Here is a 13,275-nt window from a genome sequence, read left to right on the forward strand (position 1 = left end):
AATCCTCTCACCCTCCCGCACATCTGGCCTGTACCCAGCTTCTTGTATAAATAAATAAATCAATCTTTAAAAAAATAAATTTAAAAAATGGAGAGAACTTAATAATGACCTCTCCAAGGAAGACATGCAAATGGCCAAAAGGCACATGAAAAAATACTCATCATCACTTATCACTTATCAGAGAAATAAAATCAAAAGCACAATGAGATGCCACCTCACACTCATGAAAATAACTAGAAACGAAAAGGACTAGAAAGGATATGGATTAAGGTAAACCTCATAAAATTTAGATGTGAATGTAGACTTGCTCAACCCATATGAAATATAGTATGGAAGATTCTCAAAATATTAAAACTAATCTGCCAGATGATCTAGCAATTCCACTCCTTGGAATCTATCTGAATAATACAAAAGTACTATTTACAATAACTAAGCAATGGAAACCTTCTGGTGCACAATACAGATGAGTTGATAAAAAAAGATGTGGTATGGATACATAACGAAATACTACTCAGCTACTAAAGGAGATGAAATTTTACCATTTGAGAGAACATGGATGAAACTAGAGGGAATAATGCTAAGTGAAATAAGTCAGAAGAAAGAAAAGTACTCAGTTATTTTACTCATGTTGATTTAGAGAAATAAAACAAAGGACAGACAACATTAAATTAACCCTAGAAATTTGACTGTATAATTGAGATGTCAGGTTGTGGGGATGGATATAAAGAGAAGAGGGAGTTCAAAGAACTATGGTGAGGGATTATGGGTCCTAAGCTTTTAAGATAAAAGCTTTATGTACTGGCACAGAAAATGGTTATAAAACAAACACTGGCAAGCAGATGAAGGCACAGAAGAATAAGTATGGTATGATACTGATCATGTAGGGTTGTACATTTACATATGTATAAAAGCATACAAAATTACCTGAATGTCTGCCAAATATTGACACTGAGTTAATGGATACTTGCTAATAATATTTTACTACTGTTTGAATTTTATATTAATCATTTATCAAATAAAAACATTTCCATTTTGTAAAAATGAAAAATGAGTCACCATTTTATGTATTATTCAATATGAAAAGTGGAAAGTCATACTATATATAATATAAACCTTTTGAAACCTAGATAATACATGCAACAATTTTTTAAACCTGTTTGTCAACTTTATCAATGAAAATAGCAGTACCATTCTCCAAATTTTACCCAAAACAACTTACAAATACAATTATAAATTTACTAAAAATTTATGCTACTAGAACAATAAGTGATCTTCATATTCTTGCCCTAATCTGGCATAGAAATGATATTTTTGGATATAATATGTAATACAGAATACAGATACAGATACTATTTTTCCCACCACTATCCCTAATACCCATTCTCCCTTACTGGACTTGACCTCTTTATTGATATATGTGTGTAGCATGATGCTACTATTTCTCTCCTTCTCTCTCAGGTCAGTAAAAAGGCAAGTCAATCAACTAACTGCAGGTTTAATATTAAATTATTGTTATACTCTTATATACATGCTTTTACTTTGTATGATTTATGACCGCTCAGATTCTCAAATTCAGAACAGGCACCTTTTAATCATAAAAATCTATTATTTAACATCTTTTATAGCACATTTCCAAATATCCTCTCATTAACTCTTTTCCAATTATACGAGGTTGGGAATAAAGTTACTATATAAGTAAAAAAAAATCATATATGCTAACTTCTGATATACATTTATAACTTTTTTCTAGCTCTTATGAATAGCCATAAAATCTTAGTACCAATATATTGCTACTAAATATACAATCATCAATTGTGAATGAAAATAAACTTACACTTTTTAATACTGGCAAACTATTTTTCCCACCACTGTCCCTAATACCCATTCTCCCTGCCTGGACTTCACCTCTTTATTGATATAAGTGTGGATGTATTTCTGGGCTTTTGATTGTGTTCCATTTACCCATGTGTGTATTTTCTTTTTTTAAAGATTTATTTATTTATTTATACAAGCACTGGCTACAGTCAGAAGCAGGGGAGGGTGAGAGAATTCACCAGAGCCAGAGCAGAGATCAGAACAGGCAGACTGACGAAGTACACTGCTGAGGGGAGCAGCGGGCACGGCAGGAGAGATCTGCGCGCCATGTGGGACCCTCGCCCAGTGGTCGGGGATTGAACCGGTGCTGCCGAGGCTGCGGGCAGCTTCACAACCCAGAGCTCAACCACTGCGCCACCGGGGAGGCCCTACCCATGTGTGTATTTTCATTCCAGCAGCATATTGTTTTAATTACTGTTATTTTATAGTAAACTTGGGTAGCATGATGCCACTATTTCTCTCCTTCTCTCTCAGGATTGCTTTACTATTTGGAGTCTATACTGATTCCAAATAAATTTCAATATTTTTTGGTTTTATTTCTTTGAAGTCCATCAATGGAATTTTAATGGCAATTATATTAAATCTATATTATCACTTGTAGAACAGTCATTTTAACTCTATCTCATAACACGGGATATCTTTCCATCTTTTCATGTCTTATTCTATATCCTTTAGTAGAGACTTACAGTTTTCATTTTATATATCCTTTATCCCTTTTGTTAATTCATAGGTTTTTATTCCTTTTTGATGCAACTTTGAATAGATTTCTTATTTTCATTTTCTTAGTTCATTACATGTACAAAAATACAACAGATTTTTGCATGTTGATTTCAGAACCTGTTACTTTGCTGTATTCATTTATAGTTTCTAATATCTCTTTGGTGAAATACTTAGGATTTTCTATATATAGTATCAGATAGTTTCACTTCTTCACTTCCAACCTGGAATCCTTTTATTTCCTGTGATTATATGACTGTACTTGCTAAAACATCAAAATGACAGTGAAAAAAGATAAACATGAAGCACTTGTTTATAAGCAATTATCATTTAAAATAAACCACAGCCCATATTTTAGGAAAAATACAAAAATTTTATACACAAATGAATTTAATATACAAAATTTATCCAGAATAGCAATACATGAAGCATATTTTGTGATCTCGAGACAAACACATATTAGACTTCATTTAAAGTATGCAAATTTCTATTACACCCAAATTATTTTATATTTTTTAGCAATCTGACTGTAAAAGGTGAGCAAAATAAAATTATCTAGGACTTTGTTCAATTTTTATAAAATTTAAATACATAAAATCTAAATGTGATCTCTTAAACTATAAACTTCAGAAGCTAATTGTGGAAGCTATCATTATTGAAAGTAATAGATAAAGTTGGTCAGTAATTAAAATGATCACATATTCCCTAAAGGCCAAAAACCTAGTGGATGACAACAGAGCTCAACATTGTCCAGCTGCTGAGGAGTAAAGGCTTTCACGAAAGCATCTTATTTTCCCAGGATTTCAAAGTCCACATGTAGGCTGCTGTTCAGCTATAATAAATGAGTAATTCAAGTAGGGCATGACTGCTTCTTGTATTAACTTGATAAAGATGTTTCACTCCAAATGCATCAACAGTTGTGTTAAGTCAACCCTTTCACAGGCTGACTGAGGCTTTCTTATGCTATGCTTTGTTAACAATGAATCCAATAAAAAAAAAAAAGGTTATTAACTTCTGCATTTGTTTTTCTAGGACTAAAAATCAAATTCTATTTAATAATTAACTGCCATTTAAACCACATGAACTAAATATAATCTAATGAATGCAATACTTACTTTTAAAAATCTATCTATAAAATAAAACCAGTACTAACAAGTATTCCAAATAATCTATACTTCATTATTACAGGGTAAATACAAGTTTCTAATTATTTTTACCTACATATACTGAAATACATGGGGAAAACTATGTTATGATTAATATGTCCAGAACACATTTTAACAATAAGTATGCCCATTATTTTTTACAAAAATATAATCTTGAACTAATACTAATTACCAAACATTTAAAAAAACATTAGGTATTTGCAATGCTTAAATAATAACAATTTTCAACTTAGGTGCAATCTTTTATCATCCCAGCCTTAAAATATCAGTCCTTCTTTGAGAAACCTTTCCTACTATCATTCAGTCCTCCCTTCCTCCATTCAAATTAATTTTTCCACTGTATTTTCAAGTAGAAATATTTTCTCCCAACCAATTAAAGCATTTGTTAAAATCAAGCTCAATTTTAGAATTAGCTGTACATGTAAAATATTCAAAGGAGTTTTGTGATTTACACCAGTCTTAATAGTGAAATAAGTAGAATTCAATGAACTGAATAATGAATGAATTTCACCGCATTCCTCCTTCTCTGGTTAAGATTATGAGTTCTAGAGTCAAGTTACTTGGGTTTTATCTAAAATGCTTAGAAAACCTGGCACACAGGAAGAACTACAAAAACATTAGTATTATACAATTCTATCTATTATCCTAAAGAAATTTTTTCTTGTTCCTTTTTCCTCATCTCAACGAAAGTCACCCTATTGTGTGCCCAGATCATCAAACCAGAACACTGGGTACACTTGTCTACTGTGTCCTTTCCCCTAGGTGACATATTCAATTAACCATCAACTCTCAAAGATTCCAATACATTACAACCACACAAATTTCTACAATTCTCCGGATGGACATTACCACTTTTTTTCTACCTGATTTCCCTCCTTCCTTTTACCCAAGTCCATAATGCTACCTTAATCAGTTTAAAAGCATAAGTATGATAAAAATTTTCCATTGCTCCCTTTGGCACTCTTAAAACAATTTTTCAAGGACTTTCATAATCTGACCGGGCTTACTGAGCTCATCAGGAATTAACTCTTACCATGATCCCCTTCCATACTAATCTACAGTTGCACAAAATTTATTTAGAGTTTTCCCAAATGTGACATATTATTCCTCCTCCTACTCATAAATTAAGGTCTCTTTCTAGGGCATGACTGATTCCAGGAATCTCTCCCAAGGGCTGGGTAAAAGGTTTTCCTCAATGTGAATTTAAACTACCTTCCTTTATGGCAACAGTTTACCAACATTTTAGTTAAGTTTACCTGTATATCTCCCTCAATGAACTATAAGCTCATTTATATCCCAAAGTTCTAATGCAAAGGAAGTTTGTACTGAATGAAGATAAATAACTGGCTAGCTGAAAATGGCCATTTAAATGAATATACATAATAAAAAGAACACCACACATCAGTATTACTTCTACTCAACTTGTTTCTTGACACTGATGACATCTGACCATCTGTAAGGTGTTTGCTTTTTTCCTTTTCTTCTGGACTAGAAATGATTTTAAGAGTTTCTCCCCCTTAAACATATACTTCTGCACAGGATTATTAAATATAACAAAATTGCATTTCAAGAAAAACAATTAATGATTTAATATTAAAATTGATGTAAGAAAACACTCTTTAACAAATAACTTATTTTAATGTTGACTATCCTTCCTCCGCCAACTTTCCACTCCATTCAAAGACTGCCATTACCCTGTCAGAGGGTTTTAAGTCCATCACTGCCATTATTCTCCCAAAGAGTCAATGATCTCTGCCTACCATTCATTAATGATAACTCTGTAGTTCAGAAAATCTCGTGATCACAGATAAAAATTAATCATCTTTAAATAACTAACTTTTCTTCTTCCCATTCCGTCAACTCCTATTGAACCGAACTATAAATTTGTTATTTCTCTAGTTAAGTCCAGAAGTAACCCTAATAATAGATAATTATTATAAATAGTGCCTTAATAAAAAGGGAACTGATTGGAAATGAAGGTAGAACAACCAAAAGCAGCATTGTTATCAACTTCTAATATCCTGGAAATGCCAATAATACCTTTGTCTCTCTAAAAGTATCTTTTAATTATTCCATTATCCTAAGACTACTTTTAGTAGTCTTTAGTAAAAAAAGTTTAGATGTTTAGATATTAAGTTCACTGGCTTCCATTAAAGCACTATTTCTAAAGTACTGACACCTGATAATTTTCACTAAAAATTTTGAGTGTTTCAACCTCATTGTGAGTTTAGCAAAAAAAATAATTAAATAAAATAAGAATTATATGACATGGCATTGTATTCTTTATAACAATTCTTTGTCCTGGTGTAAAAATGTATTCAATGAACAGTTTCATCAAATTTCAAGTGAACAGTTACATCAAACTCATCGAAGGTTTTGTTTTATACTATGCCTGGTAGTTTAACTAATGAAAAAATTTCAACCAAACTTTGAAGACATAATTTAATTACAAATTGAAAACAAGTTATAGGAAACAAAGTCAGTTTAATCAGTTTTGTCACTAGACTAGAACTGTTTTAGGAACATACAAACAAAGCTACTTTGAAAAACGGTTATTTAATTCATATATACACTACAACCACCCTCCCCCATCTTTTAGCTATTTTAATTTTTTTTAATTGAAGTAAGATTATTTCACATCATCGTTAGTATTTTGACAATGTATAATTTCCCCCCTCAAGTGTAGTCACTGTAGCACTCCAACCACCAAAGCACTCATACAGCAGGGCACATATGTACTTTCAAAGTGAAATTTTATTTTAAAAAAAGATCAAATAAGGAATAATATGCAAGAATGTCTACTTGTGAGCAAAGTAACATTAAAACCCATAAATAAATTAGCAGAAAGTATTTTGAAAAAAAATTAACACTGATGTTTGTAAAAAAAATCTCAAATACTACAGAAGAATATATATAAATATGGATGGAAAATGACTCATGTTCCCATTCAGTATTGGTAATCATTTAAAAATAATTTTCCTATAAATATAAAACATGAACATATATATAAACACTTGGTTTATATGCATATATTGAGGAAAAAAATTGCAGAATTTTATTATACATAGAGTTCATATTTTGTCTTCACACAAACGTTTAGGATGAAGATTTGTCTATGATAATATATATTTTCCACTGACAAAGAACTTCTTCCATGGATTTTTGCTATTTTATAACTTACCCATTACTAGACAACAAAAATGATTTGTGGTTACCCTTACATTTTAAGACTTCAAATGCATTGAGGATTACTCCTTAGAATACAGTTTTATATGTGGGGTTACAAAGGATAACCACTTTTAAGGTCCTCAATTAATTTTGCTAAATTAGTTTCTGGAGAGGATATACCAGTTCACAGTACTATCAGACCTTTATGAAAATTCTCCTCTTATAAATTTCTTATCTTTCAGTTTTATAATTTATCAAATTTTAATTTTACAGGTAAAGCTTATTTCTAATTGCTTTAATATCCACTTAAGTTAGTTTGAATTTTTTTCAAGTGTTTTTGATCATTTGTACTTCTATCTCCTCTGACCATTTTCCTATGGTGTGTTTCTACTTTTATTTTTATTGTTTATATTTGAGTTCTACATAACTTTACTATATATTCTTGCAAATTCTTTCATAGTATTTCAGAATTACATCTTCTAAGTTGAAAAAAACAGATCTGATGTATTTTTTACAATTGAAGAAAGGCTTCTTATAGTTTAGCTACTACAAAGAACATGTAATTGTCATAAAAAAAATTAGAATAAATTATCCACTGAAGTAAATATGTCATAATTAAGAGACTGTTACTTCTCTGAGGTCTGGGAACTCCTCTTTTTGTGTGTGTATGTATACCCAAATAGAAATAAAGTGGTGTCTGACACAGAGTATCCAAATATTTTCTGTATATTTTTTTAAAGATTGATTGATTGATTGATCGATTGACTGACTGATACATACATGCATACAAGCACTGGGTACAGTCAGAAGCGCGGGAGGGTGAGAGAATTCACCAGAGCCAGAGCAGGGAGCAGAGCAGGCAGAAGGACCGAAGCACACTGCTGACGGGAGCAGCGGGCGGCAGGAGAGGTCTGCATGCCATGTGGGACCCTCCTCCGGTGGCCGGGGAGCAGCCGGGGATTGAACTAGCGCTGCAGAGGCTGCGGGCAGCTTCGCAACCCAGCGCTCAACCACTGCGCCACTGGGGAGGCCCTGTATGAATATTTTTATAAGGAAAATCTTGTAATAAAATAGAGCATGTAATTCACTTATCCAAATCCAAGTTAGAACTCTTATTTGTTTTTGTATTTATTTACTGAGGGCAAAAAAAGTCCTTTTCTGGAAACCTGCAGATATTGACAAAGGATTGGCTGAAGGGAACTAACTTAATATGACAAGATTTTAAAAGTTAGACTCAACTTAAGATTTATGGAATTAGTCCAGAATTATTCAACAATCAATACCTTATTTGGACATGGGGAAGCTGTTAACTTCATCACTGCCCTCTGCTGGTAGTATTATTTCCCTTTAATTTTCTCTCAATGTACTGAATCTTTGTCTCTCAAAATTACTTCTGACCTGCCTCTATATTTAAACCACCCACAGCTAAAAATAGCCTAAGCATCTGGAATTTAGTAAGATTTGTAGAAGGAAAAAAATCTGCTTCCACAAAAAGCTCTACATTGTTGAGTATAAGCTTCCAGGTTACCTGAGTCTGAGTCTATGGAGACTATGCACTGTTCATTCCCTTTGAGCTAGCTTACAGATCTGAAAATTGTAGACAATTGATAGCAATGCAACAAATATTCTTGCCTGTAAATGCAAATAAATTATTTCAGGGAGAAGCTGATGTGGAATAATCTAGTGTGTCCATTTCCAAATTTATTACAGTAATACTGGTCTCGAAATGTCTCTAAAATTCACCTTTGATCTGGTTATAATATCTGTCTGGTTCTCCATTAATAATGATGTTAATAATCTGCAACACTTTTCCATATTATATATATACAAGAGTCATGATTTTACTTATTTAAAATATAATTTTTTAGCAGGAAAAAGCCAGGCTACATTTTTCCATGATAGCCTAATTTTAAAATAAGATGATATGGGTCTACAGACAATAGGGCTATGCCCAAATGGAAAAATAATTTCCTTTGGAGCATCCTTTGTTTGCCAAATACCTATTCATATGCTGCCTTTAGGAACTCCCAGATTCATAAAGAAGGAATCCTATAAACATCCACAACTGTTTGCAGTGCTCTTGTGCTACTTAGAAGAAAATATTTAATTGGGAAGGGAGGAAAGGAAAAAGGGAGAAACACAAGAAGCAGCAAAATTAAGAGAGAAGGCAGTGGAAAGTGAAAAACAAAAACTCAGAAAACAGCTTAAATTCTCACAAATCACTGGACAAATGCTTCATCGTTTATTTACCAAAAATAGAATGACTTTTATATATTATGTACTGACTATTAGAAACGTAACAGCTACCTATGGAATCAAGTTTCCTCCAGAAGGTATGGAACAATTAAGAGCTGGATAACAAAAACTGATGAGAATTTCACCCTCTGTTTTGTAAACAACTCTTACTCTTTCACTAAGGCTTCTACTTCTCTTGCTGGCCAATATGACAGCTACTATACAAACAACCCAAAACTCTGTACAGGAAATTCAAAAATAAAACCTTACTTCGAAGACATACCATTTTCTAAAACATAAAATAACCTAACATAATAATGGTAGTTTTTCAATCCATATAAAAATACACAAAATATTACATATTTTATGGTGATAGTCACATGAAGCCCATTATAACCTGATTTATTTTTTTACATAATGACAATATTTACAAATGAAGTTACTGCTTATTTACTTTAAATACCAGTTTCTTTTAATATATAAGTAGTAAACGCAATATTTTTGACCTTGTGCTATAAGTGAGGGAAACAACTGGTCATCCACAAGGCTCATGGGATTTCTCCAATTGGCTTCCATCCAGAATCTGTGATCTTTCAAAGAAGCAAGCAAAGTAATTTCCTGTTACTATCAAAATTGTTCCTGACTCCTAAAATCATGGCATTAAGGAGACATTTCACTCTGGAAAAGGTTAGAAACTGGCAATAGCTAAAGGATTTGCTTTTTGCTTCAGAACTACATATCCACAAATTTACAGAATTAACTTGAAGAAAATCTATTTAATCTGATCAACACAACAATCATTGCAATCAAGAATATCCTCATTTCACAGATGAAAACCCAATGCTCAGACAGGCTGATTTGCACTTCACAATAGATGAAGTTGAACTCAGAATACAAGCCTTTTTATCATTCATTCACCCTTGGTGTTTATATACCTGTCACCTCAATATACTATAAGTTTCTTTTAATAGACTTTGATGCATCATTTTATTCTACACACAGAAAACTTACAATAAGTATTTACTAAATGAATTACTGAATGATTATACCAAAAAGATAAAGCAATGAAAACATGGCAAAAAATTCTAAAAAGGACTCTTACTTAAAGACAACACAAAGTAACTTCATGATTTTAAAAAAAAAGTTTAAATACATATTTGTTTTAACATATATAAGTATATGCTTTAAATGTGTACCTGAAAATTCCCTTAATTCCTATTCTAGATAGAAAAGTACATTTCTTATGCTTGGAAAAAATGTACTTTGTTATTAAAAGATATTTATTATTTATACTTTTCCCAAAATGTTTATAATCAAAATGCATTTGGCAATTATTTACTAAAACTTTTATTGTGTATGTGTACATGTATGTGCAAACAAAAAAATAACAATTTTAAGGTGACTAGTAGGATAAAAAATTCACTTTGCTACAAATGCAACACAAGTTATGTCCTGGTAACTATCATAATCCTTTAGAAATTGTTTATTTTATGATTAAAAATCACTTTGCTCCTATATTCCCACAACTAGTTCATATGGTAAAGAGATCAGTAAACTTACTTTTATGCGTAACATCTTTAACATTTGCTCCCCTTTCTGTGCTTGTGATTAAATGTAACATTTTGAAATCCCAAAGTTCTGAGAAAAACATAAATCCTTGTCTCACAGCTGCTGTTTGACTCTGGAAACACATGCATTTTCTTTTCAAGCATCTACCATCAAAACTCCCAAAGGGCTTGGACTGGAGAACACCTGCATCTCTTCATTTAGTTCCAATAACAGAGCCTAAACTCCAAAATTACAAAAATAGATGCTCTGTTCAGCTGTAGTTACATTTTGCCCCTAATTCCCGTGAACAAAAATGCTAGGAGCATGAAATCATTCAGGCAAGCTCTGTCATCAAGAGGATAAGATTTTTTGCACCAGAAGCCCAGTGGGAACATGATAGAAAACTGGCAACAATTACAGATAAAGTACATAGTAAAGTCCTCAGGGAGCAGAGAGGAAATGTAATAAGATAGATGGGTATAATTTTTACACATTTATGCCCAAACCACAAATGTGAATTGTCTTTAATTGCTACAATATATAAGCATTCTAACTCATGTGTCCTGTCAAAAATACTAAAAATATAACTTCAAGGCAATTCGCTTAATTCTATATTATGAGGAGAATTTTTTGGGACAAAAAACATTCCCCATAAATTAAAATTTACAACCTAAAACACTGCCACCATTAAAAAAAAAAAAACAACTCCTTAACAATAGTATGCTAACCAACCAATGCTACGTGGTGAAATAAGAGTGTCTGTATTTGCTGGTATATGTTCATCAAAAAGAGAACTACACCCCACCATTCTCCCACCTATTTAATTATGAATTTCCAGAGACTAGAATTATAACTATGACTTTCTTTTTCAAATAACAATGATCAGTGATTATTTAATGGATAAAAGATAAAATAACTTTTAATACATGGCCATCTAGGTAAAGCATAAATTTTTTTATTTATTTACAAAACTGACTACACCAGGGAACAGCAAAATTTGCTTAAATTATATGATTATTTAAAAAGCATTTTAAGAATACTTGCTTCACATTATTTTTTAAAATAACACAATTATATAATTTTATTTTTACATTTTTGGAAAAAATGTTAAAGTTTTAGATCTTAAAAGCGAAAATGGCATGTTCAACTTACTTCCACAAGTAACTACAGCCAATTTGATACTTGGAGATTTTCTCTACTAATGGTGAACCAAAATCAATTTGATGGAGTTTCATAGGAGTAAATGTGAAGGTGTTCATAAAAATTCATAAACTAATGTAAATACATAAAATATGGGAAACTGTCTTCAGAATTATTTATGTGAAAAAGAACTCTGATTTCCAGTGGTCTAGAAGTCTAAAACAAATCTTGGAAATACAATTTGTACTTGGTGCTATATGAAGGATTATATTAAATTTTAAGAGGATATTTTCAAGCATGTAGAGTAAGTAATTAGTATGGCAATGAATCTAAAGACTAATAATATCGGCAATGACTCAACAAATCATGTTTAGAATGGAAGAATCAGTTTTTAAAAAAGCTTTATGGAACGTCTATGTACAGGGGACAAACGAGGAGCAACTGAGCTAGCGCTGAAATTTACAGCATTAAAGAGGAAGTAATGTCATCAATTGAAATAGTAAATAATTCAGTATGGAATGAGATGAAGGGGATTACAGTGAATTTATTTGTAATGCATATGGCACTGTTAAAATATTGACAGGAAAGGGGTCAAGAGATGGCTAAAATTTGGTGTCTGGATCGCTAAAGAATGTAAATGCACAGAGACACAAACATATGGATGGTTGCTAAAAAAGAAGAGTGTTTTGATTAGGTCATTCAAATAAAAAGAAAAGAACCAATAACAATCTCAGCAATAAACCATATTTAAAACACAAAGTAAAGAAATATGTTTGAGTAGGGGAGTGAATACCATTTAACAAGGAGAATCAAGAAACTGCATTGTTCCAATAACAACAACTGTGAGTGTAAGATTTTACTGTACCAGTTTTGTGAATGCTGCAGAAGACAGGAGACTCCTGAGTAAGAGACAAATGGCTCTACTACTCTTAGCACAGCAAGCAGCATGAGTATTGCCCTCTGACCCCAAGTTCTAGAGAGTAACAACAAAGATGTACCCAGATGCTGCCCTCACGTACAGCGGGGTTGTATGATATAGCAAAAAAAATGAACTCTGAATTGAGGAATCAAATCTTATATAACAGACAGTAATCATGCCTTCCACTGAGTCCAGAATGGATCTATCTTTCAAAACTATTCCCTATGTAAAAACATCCTTAAAAAGATAATCTAGAACAAAGGGCAGTAAGCGCCTACATTCTCAACACCCGTTGCAACATAAGGGATAATATGGTAAATGCCAGAGACAAAGAAGATGAATACTAACAGGAAAAATTGTTAAGAAATAGAAAATGATAAGTTTTATCAGGTGTATTGAGGGATGATAAATTATTTTGTCATTTATTTAAAGACTAACTCCAGACCAAGAAATAGAAGTTATAGTTCAATATGGACTCTAACAGTAATTAGAACTGTCTAACAAAGA

General features: G+C 32.0%; 1 protein-coding gene across 10 annotated transcripts in view; it reads right to left on the reverse strand.

Moving 5' to 3' along the window:
- Positions 1-13,275, reverse strand: part of VPS13B (vacuolar protein sorting 13 homolog B) — a 622,702-nt gene that overhangs the window by 418,389 nt on the left and 191,038 nt on the right. The window contains exon 19 of one of the 10 annotated variants that reach the window (XM_054692070.1): positions 9,553-9,751. The exons of 8 other annotated variants lie outside the window; for them this stretch is intronic. In XM_054692070.1, coding sequence (XP_054548045.1) covers positions 9,612-9,751 — 140 coding nt within the window. In that variant the 3' untranslated portion in view covers positions 9,553-9,611. Of the gene's footprint in view, positions 1-9,552; positions 9,752-10,632; positions 10,947-13,275 lie in introns of those variants that run through there. One more of the 10 variants, XM_037503427.2, reaches the window with a different exon arrangement.

The sequence above is a fragment of the Talpa occidentalis genome, unplaced genomic scaffold (genome assembly GCF_014898055.3).
Source record: "Talpa occidentalis isolate TD23 unplaced genomic scaffold, MPIMG_talOcc4v2.1, whole genome shotgun sequence".
NCBI lineage: Eukaryota > Metazoa > Chordata > Mammalia > Eulipotyphla > Talpidae > Talpa > Talpa occidentalis.